The 12948-nt window shown below is 44.7% G+C and overlaps 1 protein-coding gene across 2 annotated transcripts in view; it reads right to left on the bottom strand.

Annotated features, from left to right (window-relative positions):
- LOC134100578 (electrogenic sodium bicarbonate cotransporter 1-like) overlaps positions 1 to 12948 on the bottom strand; it is a 32760-nt gene that overhangs the window by 17414 nt on the left and 2398 nt on the right. The window contains exons 2-6 of one of the 2 annotated variants that reach the window (XM_062553839.1): positions 8246 to 8319; positions 6657 to 6830; positions 3127 to 3259; positions 1190 to 1350; positions 850 to 1029 (exon numbers count right to left, since the gene is read on the bottom strand). In XM_062553839.1, the coding sequence (XP_062409823.1) occupies positions 850 to 1029; positions 1190 to 1350; positions 3127 to 3259; positions 6657 to 6830; positions 8246 to 8319 (722 nt within the window). The remainder of the gene's footprint in view (positions 1 to 849; positions 1030 to 1189; positions 1351 to 3126; positions 3260 to 6656; positions 6831 to 8245; positions 8320 to 12948) is intronic. The other variant, XM_062553840.1, reaches the window with a different exon arrangement.

Raw genomic sequence — 12948 nt, 5'->3', positions numbered from 1 at the left:
ATGCAGAGCAGGACATCCAGAGGAGAGGAGAAGAGAAGAGAAGAGAGGGACAGAGAAAGAGAACACAGAGAGAGAGTTTGTGACAGTGTTGCAGAGCATGCTGGACCAGACTAGACTGAGAGACGGACGGAACATTTCAGCCTCCTTCTCATGTACAGATACATATCAGTCTGGCATTACAGTGAAGGAAATGTTCAGTTTAAAGTTACGGTCGAAGAACACAATCCTCCATCAGTGAGTCATGCAGAAGAGCTATTGTCAAAATATAGAGCTCTACAACCAGAGAATTTACGTCAGAACATGCTGAACTGCAACATACTGCCCAGATTAAATACAAGTGAAAAAAGAAGAAACCTTTTGAAACACTTGTATGAACACACAGAAAAGAGACAACACAGGTAAAAGGTTATTTAAAAAAGTTATTAAAAGATGATCAAAAGCGCACTCCAGATATTGGCAAGCAGCGTTAGCACAACTAGGCAAGCACAGACAAACTGACTCTACATGTGACCACAGTGAGTGGTTAGTCGTATGAGTCATTGATATCTAAACATTGTCAACAAAGGCGTCCTAAACTATGCGGCAGCTCTGGATGTTTTGTTCTGGGAGAGGGACAATGACTTGGACAGCAGCTCTACAGCAGACAGAGGAGGAGCGCAAATGTGGAGATTTGTAAGCAAAACTGGATGGCGTGGAGTGGACAAAATTTGAGTTCAAAAAGGGGACAGAATCAAATGTGCTGAGGTGGGAAATGAAGAGGGACAGCATGGGACCAGAGGGCAGGCGGACCCGTGGAGGTAGCAGACTAGGGAGGGCAAGAAGACTGCACCAAACTGGCATCTGCATTACCGTTCTCCTGGTTGGAAAACAGCCTACTTGCACTGGACACAGTTTTGCCGATGTCCGCCAGGGACCGCAGGTTGGACTTCTTGGTCTGGTGCCGGTGCTTTCGCAGCAGCGTGTACACGACTTTCTCCTTCAGATCGGGTTTCAGGAGGCCGGCTTCTATCTGGCTCTCGGTTATCATCTCTGGCAGAGGGAGGTGAAAGGCATGGAATTATTTCTCAATACAGAACCAAATAAGAGATAAGGGTATAGTGCTGCTGTGGGTGGGTGAATAGGGTTGCTGTGTTTATTGATTTTTCCCCACAGAGTTGGCACGTGGGAAATGCAGCCAAGGCCAGCTTACCAACCACCTGCGGCAGGGAGCCAGCCTCCAGGTCCAGCATGATGGTGCCCTTCTGTATGCAGGTCTTGAGCTCAAACAGACTGTGCAGGGACAGGGTGGCCACATGCGGCTTGCTCCAGCGCTCACCGCCTTTCTCCACCTTCTCCTCAAACTTGATCCACCTGTGTGTACAAAAAGAAATAGTATACACAATGTGAGATAGGAATGCGTCTAGGTCTCTCTCTCTCTGTGTGTGCGTGTGTGTGTGTGTGTGTGTGTGTGTGTGTGTGCCCTCACTTCATTGAGATCTGATACCACGTGAAAAGGTCAGAGCCAGTGAGAGCCAAAGAAACACAAACACAGAAACAAGGCCTTTCATAATTTTCCACTGGTAAATATGGGCCATCAACAGAGGGAGACAAAACAGATTTCTTTTCTCTTTACCACAAACAAGGCTCACACTGGCCTGCCCATACAGCGATGTGGGCTGAGGTTTACAAAAGCACAACTGAGCCATTCTGGTGGGGTGGGGGTGGGGGGAGGGGCGTGGAGAAAGATTTTCAAAACAAAAGACAATTGTAAAGAGTTGATGAATATTACATAGCGTAATAAAATAGAAAGCAAGAAGTGGAATGAGGATATTAAACAGAGAGAGAGAGAGAGAAAGAGAGTGCGAGAGAGAGCGAGTGTGTGTGTGTGTGTGTGAGGGAGTAAGAGAGTCCTAGAGAAAGGCTAATGGGGTGATGGTGTAAAGTAGAGGGCTGGATGGATGGGGTGAATGAGAGAATGTGCCCTCATGGGCGCTGTAATAATGGTGCACTCCGTGCCCCGTGAGGATTGGGTGTCGCGTGCGGATTCAGTGTCTGGCCTCACACCATTTCCCTTTTTCACTATTCATCAGGACTCAGACATCTAACTAGCCTAGCGCGCTTTTCCATCACCTGGCACAAGAAACATATCTCAGTGTGTGTGTGTGTGTGTGTGTGTGTGTGTGCGTACTTGTGGATGTGTGTGTGTGTGTGTGTGTACTTGTGGATGTGTGTGTGTGTGTGTGTGTGTGTGTGTGTGTGTGTGTGTGTGTGTGTGTGTGTGTGTGTGTACTTGTGGATGTGTGTGTGTGTGTGTGTGTGTGTGTGTGTGTGTTTTAATGCTTACGGCTTAATATGCCAGCATAAGAAGCTTAGCTTGTCAGAATCTGATGATTGTTTTACTTGAGTTTCCTTTCTCACAGCTATCCAATCCAGCAGCATTACATACCTTTCCTCTCTATATCTGATTAACTGGAAGAGGGCTCAAGCTTCTTACCACTACAGTCAAGAAAGATTGGCAATGGCATTACCACTACTCTCTAGCAACATATGAGCCATGATACTAATGAAGAAGACTATTGGAGTGTTTTCTGATGCAGTTTGCTGGTGCATGACATCCTGGACGGGTCTTCAGAAAAAAGAAAATCTTTGTGTGGGATTGTATGAAGGCATTCTTTCAAAAGGTTGGATAAACTGGCGAAGTGATCCATTTACAGCAGGAGAGCTGAGGTGTACCATGATATCTTCTCAGGAATGACAAAGAGAGCATTCAGAATGGAAGTCTCTGAAGTGACATTGGTGTGTAACGGCAGGTTACGGGAGGTGGACTCGTGCACGGCGAGGAGGAGAGTTCTCTGGGGTTAACTCAGGTCAGTGTGAGAGAGAACACGGCTGATTTGGCTAACACAGCACCACATGCTGGAAACAGAGTAGGACTCCTAACCTTTTGCCATTGCAATTTCTTACGTTTTAAAATAACAGGGTTATTTTGTTGATTCCCATATGGACAGTGGGCATGCACTCCACTTCAGAGGACAGTCCAGTCAGTAAACAGCCAGCGCTGGCCTATCTTTTTGTGGCTGTGGTCAGTTGTGGTTGTTGTTGTTGTCGTCAGTGGTGTGTGTGTGTCGGGAAGGGGCCGTGTCTCACCTAGCCGTCTCCTTCCACTCCATCTCCTGGCCGTCCACGGCCAGCAGCTCGTCCAGCTCGGTGAAGAGCTGCGGAGGCGGGGGGCCACTGTCCTCCTCCCCCAGCATGAAGCGGATGCGCTCGGCCGGCGAAACTGAGGACACAAACCACAACCCATGAAACCTCGACACTCGGACTGGCCAGGCAGGCAGTTCACTATCTATTAAAGCTCGGGAAGCAACAGCCAACACGTACATGAAAGACATTAGAACCTGATTTCAGGTTCAAATCCCCAACCATTTCACTTGCTTAGTTTGCACTAAGCACAAGCGTCACACTCACACTCTGTTCTCTCATCATGCAAAACTATGGGACTGCCAGAAGGAAGAGTCAGAGCTGTCCTTCTGGGAACTGTGCTTATGTGTGTGTGTGTGTGTGTGTGTGTGTGTGTGTGTGTGTGTGTGTGTGAGTGTTTCTTCCTCATTCTCACTACTGTCTGTGTCATCAAGGCCTTACAATGGTGGCTTAGGTCCTGCCCTTTCCCCTTAGCCGTGAGTTTCCGTGTGGCCATGCCAGAGGATCCGCGGCATGTGGCCTGGCAGAGCAGCTCGACCACGATCAGCCGACAATTATCACCAGACAACACAATGGCATTCCTCTCAAACCTTTGTGACTGCTATGAGAAAGAAGATGATGCTCTAGATTGACCACCACACCGTCTGGCGCAGAGTCAACGTGACCAGACACGCCTGGACACAGGACAATGGGAGCGAGGACCAGACAGCGAGAGTTGTAGTGAGTGATCTTTCACCCACTCGAGTGCAGTTTTAGCAGAAAGTCAGAAGTATGAACTGATTGAATTCTAGCCACTCCAGTATACACACAGGTGGTGGAGTGTGTGTCTCTGATTCAAAACTATTAGGAAAAGCATAAGATGTGAGGGAGCAGTGCAGTCGTAATGCGTTCTCCAGCTGGAGACCTTTCTGGGACCACAGCCACATACCAGGCCTCTGATTTGGAAACACTAAGCTCCGAATCCAAATGACTTGATTTACAGAATCCCCCAAATGAGGTGGTTAGATGTGGTCCAAAGTTATTGGAGTTGTTTACCCGCCACAATGAGGGAAAAATACCAAGTGTGTGCAGTGTGTGTTCCCACTACAACATGTCAGGTTCATCCCAAGGTTTAGAGTGGTATGTTATCAATAACAACTCTATCTGTGTTTCTGTTACACACATGTTGAAGTGGAGGACTTCACACTATCTGAGAAAATAAACAGGATTAAGAGAGTAATGGCAGAGGGCAAAACAAGGAGGACAAATGTTTATGTGTACGTACTGCATGCGGCGGCATTTTCAGAGGACAACCGTCTGGCGCTAACCGCTCTCGTATACGTTTCACCCCTAAACTCCACTGACAAGACCGCTGCTCAACACAGTGAAGGTCATCATCTCTTCTCAACCATCTCTTTTGCAGGCCTGTCCCTTACAAGTGACTCCATCTGGCCACCTACACTACCAGCATATTAGCAACATACACAATATGTACCTAAATTACATCAAGATATTTGTTTAAAAAAAGCATATGATGTTGATCTATATGAAAAGATTTTTTACAGTAAGTTACAGTTTATGTTTAGTATGCTAAGTTATGTTATGAGTAAAACGCGCGGTGAATCTCACTGCTACTCCACAGCGGCCATCACAGCTGTGTACAGGTGAACCTTGGTCAGGGATGGAGACAGTGGTGACTGCAGACAGACCAAAGGCAAAATAAGCGCGAGGAGCCGGGAGTCTCTCGCTCATGCACCATGGAGCTCGTAAATAAACGCATCAATGGATCATGTTTGACTGTTTGTATAAACGTTGGGTGCATCCATTGTTTTGTGCTAACAAGGAAAAATGTTACAGGGTACAATAAGGACATCTTCCAACCTCGGATTAGAGTAGCCCTTATCAGAAAGACACAACGGGAAAAAAACGCAGTCAAGAGGGTGGAAAAGAGGACAAGATGGGATCACAGACTTGAATAATGGGCTCTACGGCCAGGTCTGGACAAGGCTTGGTCATGGGCCAGTGTGTTTACAGTCCTGACTGTCAGTTTAACGCAGCCTTATTCTGCTGGAGAAGGCTTGAGATAGATGGGACAGACAAAAAGATTATTTTGGGCCTCTTGAGCCTTTTTGTCCAGATCCGTTTGCAGTATGCTGTCGCCAGGTTTCTGTGGTTACTATCTCTGTCTTCACTCAGTAGTAACACCACACTCATTCAGAGATATTTTTGTGTGGGAATTCACTTATGTTCTATCATTGCATGTTGTGGCTGGCTTTAAATCATTTAACCCCCCTTGCCTTTCTTTAATGAATACTAATAATTAATAAAACACCAAATACCAAAAATACAAACTTACAGTATCGGTGATATCAAATAATTGTCTAAAAATGGCAAACTGTGAATGCAGAGCCACTAAACTAAGCTTAAGGAGAGATGTGCTAAAGGCTAACATCTCCTCAGTTTTCTTACATGGCTTCTAACTCCACAGGTATAAGCTTAAGGAGAGATGTGCTAAAGGCTAACATCTCCTCAGTGCTCTTACATGGCTTCTAACTCCACAGGTAAGTCAGCCTTAAGACTGTGTGAGTCATCGGTGGGAGTCCAGGATCTATTATTAGAGCGCGTCTTATCGGGGACTCTAAAAATACTGATACCCATACAGGCATAAGTGGGACATGGTCATGGACACCAAATGACACAACAAAATTAATATCCTTAATATCAGCTTATGCAATTCTCCTTCTTAAATGGGGCAGTTACATTATCTATGTCCTTATTTTCGTATTAGGGCTGCTCGGTTATGTCAAAAATCATTATCCCAATTATTTCGGTCAAAATCATTTGAAGTCAGTCTATTTGAAAGCTGATGCGAACAGAGAGGATCAGAGATTTAGAGCTTGTGGTCAGTCTGATTGAGTGCTTCGATGAGCTCCTCTGGCTGCCTGGCCCCGACTAGCCAGAGTTAGCTTGGCCCTAAAATACATGCTGCAAACTGAGCTGTGAGATCCTAGAGCTTTCCCAGCCCACAGGCTTGGATATTCCTACTGTGAATCAACAGCTAAAAGTCACACCGGCCTCAAACTCCAGTGAGGGCATGGGGGTGTCTCCTTAGCAACAAAGTGTCAAAAAGGGTGAGAAGGACTTCACCTTGCCCAACCAAAATAATCAATCACGACCAGGGAGCAGTCAAACACAAACATGCCAGTATAATTCCACAAAGGCAAGTGTAGGGACATACTGTAAAGGTAACTAAGTAACCAAACTGAAACTGTGATAGCAACAACACACTTCAAAACACAATGTGCTCACTGACAAATTGTCACAGATCAAGGTAACATTGAGAAATATCCCACACAGCCTTAAGTGAAACTAGGCAAGGCAGGGGCATTGAAACAGGGAAGCTGAGGATAGAAGGTCAAAGAGTTAACTGACGCACAAACAAACTCTGCGATTGAACAGGATGCTTGTTGGAAAGTGCCAATTTCTTGAGGACTTACTGAGTGGTTTAAGGATGCAGGGGGCGGTCTCGTCTGTGTTCTCTGCATCTGATTTGTCACTCACGCCTTCCGTCACCTTCTCGCGCTTTTCCTTGTGATTGGACCGTCTCCGGTGACGTCGTCGCCGGCGATAACTCTTGGGCACATGAATGCCAATATACACAGTGTGGTGACCTGTTGACGTTACAAACAAACACAGACACACACACACAATCAGTGCAAGGTAGATTACGCTGCTGTATAAAGGAAATGACATTAATCCTGCATCTCTAATAATCCATGGACTGCAGACAGGGGGAGCGGAGGGAGGAATCGCCACGTGCACTCAAGACTGCAGCAGATGATGTAGGTCAGTCAGGCAAGTAAACACACAGATATACACCCTTTCATAGCTCATGTTGGATAAGCATGTATGATTGCTCACAGGATTTACTATAGTAATGGGTTTGAGATGCGAACTGGGCACAACCACTGTTACGCAAGAGGTTTCTTGTCACTTGTCCGCAAACATTGAAATAAAAATCAACTACTTCCTGTTAAACAGACCATTCAGGAAACTGCTGAATGTCTCCAGGAAGTAGTTGCTGAAAATGCTGGAAAGAACAAAGGTGACCGTGTAGTAACAATCCCCAGATGTGCCTGTGGACATGATTGTGTGTCTTGATATCCTCAACAATGAGCTCAAATATGGGCTTGGCCTTTACAACGGCTATATTGTAAAACAGACCTGAAGAGTGAGAAAAGTGAGTGACAAACTCAGCCAATGTCAACTGTCATATCTAAGAGGCCTGACTCACTGTACACCAAAACAAATTCTCAGGATATACTGTGGACAATGTGAGTACGATAGTTGGCAGGTTTCTGGAAATGGGGCATTTGTGTATCTCTACAGTACATAGACTGACACGTGCATAGTATCCATAGATGCCAAAACTGCATGGAATCTGACAAGGAGGTGATAGGATTGGCCATGGAGAGATGTACACAAGCTTACACACACGCTATATGTTCTGCAGATACATATTCAAGAGAACATTCGGTGGGATTATCTACAGCATCTCCAGAATATATGAAATGTATATGTAGTATATGTCTACGCACACGTGTGTGGGGGGATTTGTAGTGTGGTGGGTGGGCAGGTTCAAAACAGAAGATTAAACATCTTCAGTGTCACTGTGTTGGCCCAGTGAGTGAGGAGTGCACTCTACGTCTTTATCTCCCACAATCCCCTCCACAGTTCCGTCCACATTGCTCTCAGGCCAACAGGTCAAACCAAATTAAAGGAACTGAAAAGAATGACAACAGCCCTACATAAGAACTCCTCCGGAAACAAAGCACATCTGGCAAGAAAAAAGTAGGGTCTGGACAATGACGCAAGACAGAGAACCATTTTGCAAATACACTTGACTTGTAGGTGCTCGCTTCATACTCTAACAGCTAACAAGGGTTTCATCCAGGAATTTTCCTGAAAGGTTGCATTCAGATACTTGAGACTTGATGTGGTAACTGTAGCAGTGACAGTTGGTACATTCTTAAAGATAGGGACACTGAAGAGAGAGAAAAGAATGTGATTGGTGCGTCGCTCATACCTTCCACCTCCTCTTCATCACAGACATGCTTGACGTAGGAGGCTCCCCTGTCCACCACAGCTTCGTCCTCCACCCTGCAGGACACAAAAGGGAGGAATCTCGTCAGGAAGAGGAACACAGAACAGGCCTACAGTGGACGTTTGTGCAATGTGTTTGGAACATATCTGTGTGTCTTGACCCTGAAAAATTGAAGCAATCTGACTCAAGTAATAAACAATAGTGCCTGTACATTCAAACTCGAATATTGGAGTTGGAAACAGCATGCTATAACAGCAAACACCAAAAAGGCATTTAAAAAACTGAAATATACATTCAGATCAGAGAAGGCGTGCTTTCCGTTTTTCCGTTTCAGATTGTCCTGTTATGTATGCTTTCTAACAACTTGAGCGACTAGCCCATGTGAGCCTACTGAAGAGATGAGGGCAGCCTGAGTCTAAGTTCATCCAGCTTGTCATCCATCTGTCCATTGATCTGACCGGTCCAGCAGCGGCCTCCGCCCTGACACAGCAGTGCAGTGCGCCGCATCACACAGGCACCCGCTCAGCCTGCTCTCACCTCAGGCTGCACGTCACGTGGCCTCTTACAATGATCTGCCCTGTTGGGATTAGCACAACTCCTTAAGTAGTGTAGCTTACCGCCAGCACGTAGTGGCCAGGTACACACAGACACACAGACACACAGACAGACAGACAGATAGACAGACACAGATAGATGGACAGAAAGACAGACAGAAAGAAAGAGAGCCAGAAAGAACGAAAGGAAGGAAGGAAGGAAGAAAGGTCCAACAGAAAATGGCAGAATAGAGGTGGCTCATTTCATATATACTGTATCTAGTGTAAAATGAAATGACAAAGGAGAGCAAGAAAAGTGCTGGCCATGTGCTGACACATGATACATGACGTGCTGGCTGCTTTTCCTACCACCTCTTCCTCTTCATACACCTGCCCCAGGAAGCACAGACAGCATGTCTATTTGTCTTGTCCTCTTATGCTCTCTCTCTCTCTGTGTGTGTGTGTGTGTGTGTGTGTGTGTGTGTGTGTGTGTGTGTGTGTGTGTGTGTGCGTGTGTCAGGGGGAGGAGTGTTTGTGAGTGGGTGAGTAGACACACAATAGGAGGTTTTTGGAACACTATGCACTTCCTTAGCCTTACAACATACTTGGTCTAAAATGCGTGCGGCCTACCACAGACACTGACCAAAAGACGTAAAATAACTCCTTGGGAACATGTCATTCGTGAGGTCAGTTTCCTTGTCTTATAAACAACTGTCCGATCATTTGAAAGAAGAAGCAAACCAGAGGGACTTAAAGGGATATTCCGCCATTTTTGGAAATACGCTCATTTTCCACCTTCCCTCGAGCAAAACAATCGATATTTACCTTGTTCCCGTTCATCCAGCCATTCTGTGAGTCTGGCGATACAACTTTTAGCTTCAGCCTAGCATAGATCATTGAATCGGATTAGACCATTAGCTTCTCGCCTGCTAGCTTCATGTTTAAAAGTGACTAATATTTCTGGTAATTTTCCCATTTAAAACGTGTGTCCTCTCAAGTTAGAAAGTGCAATAAGACCAACTGAAAATGAACCCTGCCGTTTTTCTAGGCTGATTTGACATGGAACTACATTCTCATCTGGCGTAATAATCAAGGCAACTTGCAGCTACTGGCACTACTACTGCTTGATGTCTATGGGGACTATTTTCAGATGCTGCGTACGATATCACTGCGCCTATGGTACGTTTGCAAGTTGCCTTGATTATTACGCCAGATGAGAGTGTAGTTCCATGTCAAATCAGCCTAGAAAAACGCCAGGTTTCATTTTCAGTTGGCACTTTCTAACTTGAGAGGAGACGCGTTTTAAATGGGAAAATTATCAGAAATCTTAGTCACTTTTAAACATGAAGCTAGCAGGCGAGAAGCTAATGGTCTAATCCGATTCAGTGATCTATGCTAGGCTGAAGCTAAAAGTTGTATCGCCAGACTCACAGAATGGCTGGATGAACGGGAACAAGGTAAATATCGATTGTTTTGCTCGAGGGGAGGTGGAAAATGAGCGTATTTCCAAAAATGGCGGAATATCCCTTTAAGGATGCGACACATTTCACGAAATCACACTATCCCAGAGGAAAAAGAGCGAAGATGTACAACTTCTCAAGATCCCCAAGAGAACATCCCCAAGAGAAAACTAGCATTTCAAGAAATCCAAACAAGGAACAGTTGCAAGATTATTACTTTGGCAAACGCTTCTGTCGGCTGTGTTGCGTTGTGCTGTGCCCATTAACAAAGTTGAGCAACCATTCAAGTTTCCAAAAAAGAAAGTTATATATGCAGAAATGAGCTGAGTGAGTATCATAAGATAGTAAGAGTAACCACGTGAGTATCACAAATAAGAAAGAATATCACATGAATCAGAGCAAATAATGCTGGTGGTTTTACAAAATAAATAAGAGCCTCAGCATATTACTGTCACAGACATCGATAAGGTAGAATGTATCAGTGCCGGTCTGTCATCCAGTGTGACTCTCTCACAATGATGTTTGTCAGGCGGTTGGTTAGCGGTAAGCTGTTTTGGGCTTGCAGCCACTGGCTGCGGTTTTGCTTAGGAAAAGTAAGTACTTCTGGGCAAAGTGTGGGGAAGAGGGAGGAGAGACACAAACCATGCAGTAAACAAAGACAGGAAGGAGAAGTGTCAGTCCCTATGAACAGCGCACTATCTCCCATGCCCCAGAGAGAGATCTGTGGCTACAGCACCGCAGTTCGTATCAACTGAGGAGGGAAAAAGAGTCAAACACAAAGGGATGGGAGTGTGTACTGTAGGCTCCAACTGTAGCAGGCACAACCTTGCCACTGTATGGACTTGAACTAGTGACAAGTAACGAGTGGCATTTGCACTTTTAAGCTGCTTTAAGCACTTCTAGGAGCCTTGTTATCTCAGGCCCAACTTAGACACTCTCTATTTCATCCCTCCAATACGGACAGAGATTGGTCCATTTCTGATGACTCCATGCAAAGAACCAGTGACTAAATTATTCTACCAAGAACAATATCTTAATATTATCTTATACGTATATAAGATAATATACCTAAACATATATTTCAGTTCATGACAGTCAGTCATCAGGATGTCATGACGCTTTAGTGGTCAGAGAAAGTATTATTTACGACGACGCTCAAGAAAAAAAGTAGAGAACAGCTGCAGTTCCTGTGGGAGGTGAAAGGTCAGTGCTGCTCTGAACCTGGGCCTCTTCTCATTATGGAGAAAGAGTTGGAGGTTCTTTTCTATTAAGTTCAAAGAACGATTAGTGACTGTGAGCTAAGGGACTTGACTAAGACTGATCTCATACAGGCTATCCTATTGCAGTTATTACATTTGGATTGGAAGCGGAAGCTCTGATGACCTGATCTTCCGGATGAAATTGACAGTGTTTCCTTATGCAATCAGCTCTTGGTAACATGATAAATATGTGGTCCTCGGTATCACATTGTAATTACATTACAAATGTATCTATGTAGATTCATTGCTATTATATGTATCTATTATTTTGATTGGTATTAGATCAAACTGAGAAATACAATTGATCTTCAATAAATGCCCTCTGCAAATAAATTGTGAACCTGGAAACAGCTTAACCAGCCCATAGCCAGAGATGACAAAACAGATTCCAAGAAACATGATCAGTCTGCAATTGCACATTACTCTCCTAGGTTTTAGGGTGCTATTTACTGAGGACATTGCATCATTGGCCAGTACACACAGTTCATGTTTCACAAACAGCTTTAGTGGATTATGAGTAAGAAATCTATCAAATCTAGTGTCATCTCCAGAGCTGTGGACCTATTGAACACAGTTTGCATGACAGGCTAGTGGAATATTAACTAGTTTCAGTAGTTTTAAACATCATTAGGCTATTAAGGAGATTTGGAGTCTATTCATGACACTAACTCACTTAGATAAGAAGCAATGCAGACCACACCCCATATAGCTTTTAGCAACATGCTAGCCAGTTGCCTGGTATCCAGCATGCGAGGTCATATTACAGGCCAAATTCGGGAGATTCCTCCCAGTCTACAGCTACAGAGAATCATCAATCACACAACACAGAGCCGTCTGACAGGAGGAAGCCAAAAGGGACATGACAGGTGAAAGTTCTGAGGTGCTAAAATGTAATTGTGGACATGAATATGGCTATATTATAATGACTGTGGAAGATTTCCAGCATGCCTTTCAAGCCATCATGACCAAACTAGATGACATTCTGATACTTAGTAAGTATGAGGCAGATATGCTGGGTCTGATCTCTAACCAAATATCCCCACAACAATTCATTACTTTCAGAAAATTACTTATTTCTCAGGCAATTAACATGCTTACACATGTTTTGAGGCAACATTATTAGCATGTGGATAGTTCTAAAACTGTTTGATTCCAGCTAAGCAGGAAGTGAAATCGTTACCATGTGGTTTATATATTAAGCATGCAAAATAATGCCTTTCTAAATTATGTCAGTGTCGTCTCTGCCAGCGTACTGCATTTCTTTTCAAAGGACATTTCCTAGCCCTCCTACTCATCCTGACACAATGTTCCACTTCCTAGGGGATATGATCGGGCCCCTCCGGTAGCTGGCTTTAACCCTGAATGCCCTAATTAAGAGTTCTCTGACCTGTCAGGACTTGGTGAAAACCAGCAGGCATTAAACCACACTTTTG

The sequence above is a fragment of the Sardina pilchardus genome, chromosome 14 (assembly GCF_963854185.1).
Source record: "Sardina pilchardus chromosome 14, fSarPil1.1, whole genome shotgun sequence".
NCBI lineage: Eukaryota > Metazoa > Chordata > Actinopteri > Clupeiformes > Clupeidae > Sardina > Sardina pilchardus.
Note: the sequence above shows the minus strand (reverse complement) of the source record. Positions and strands in the feature narration are given on the sequence as shown.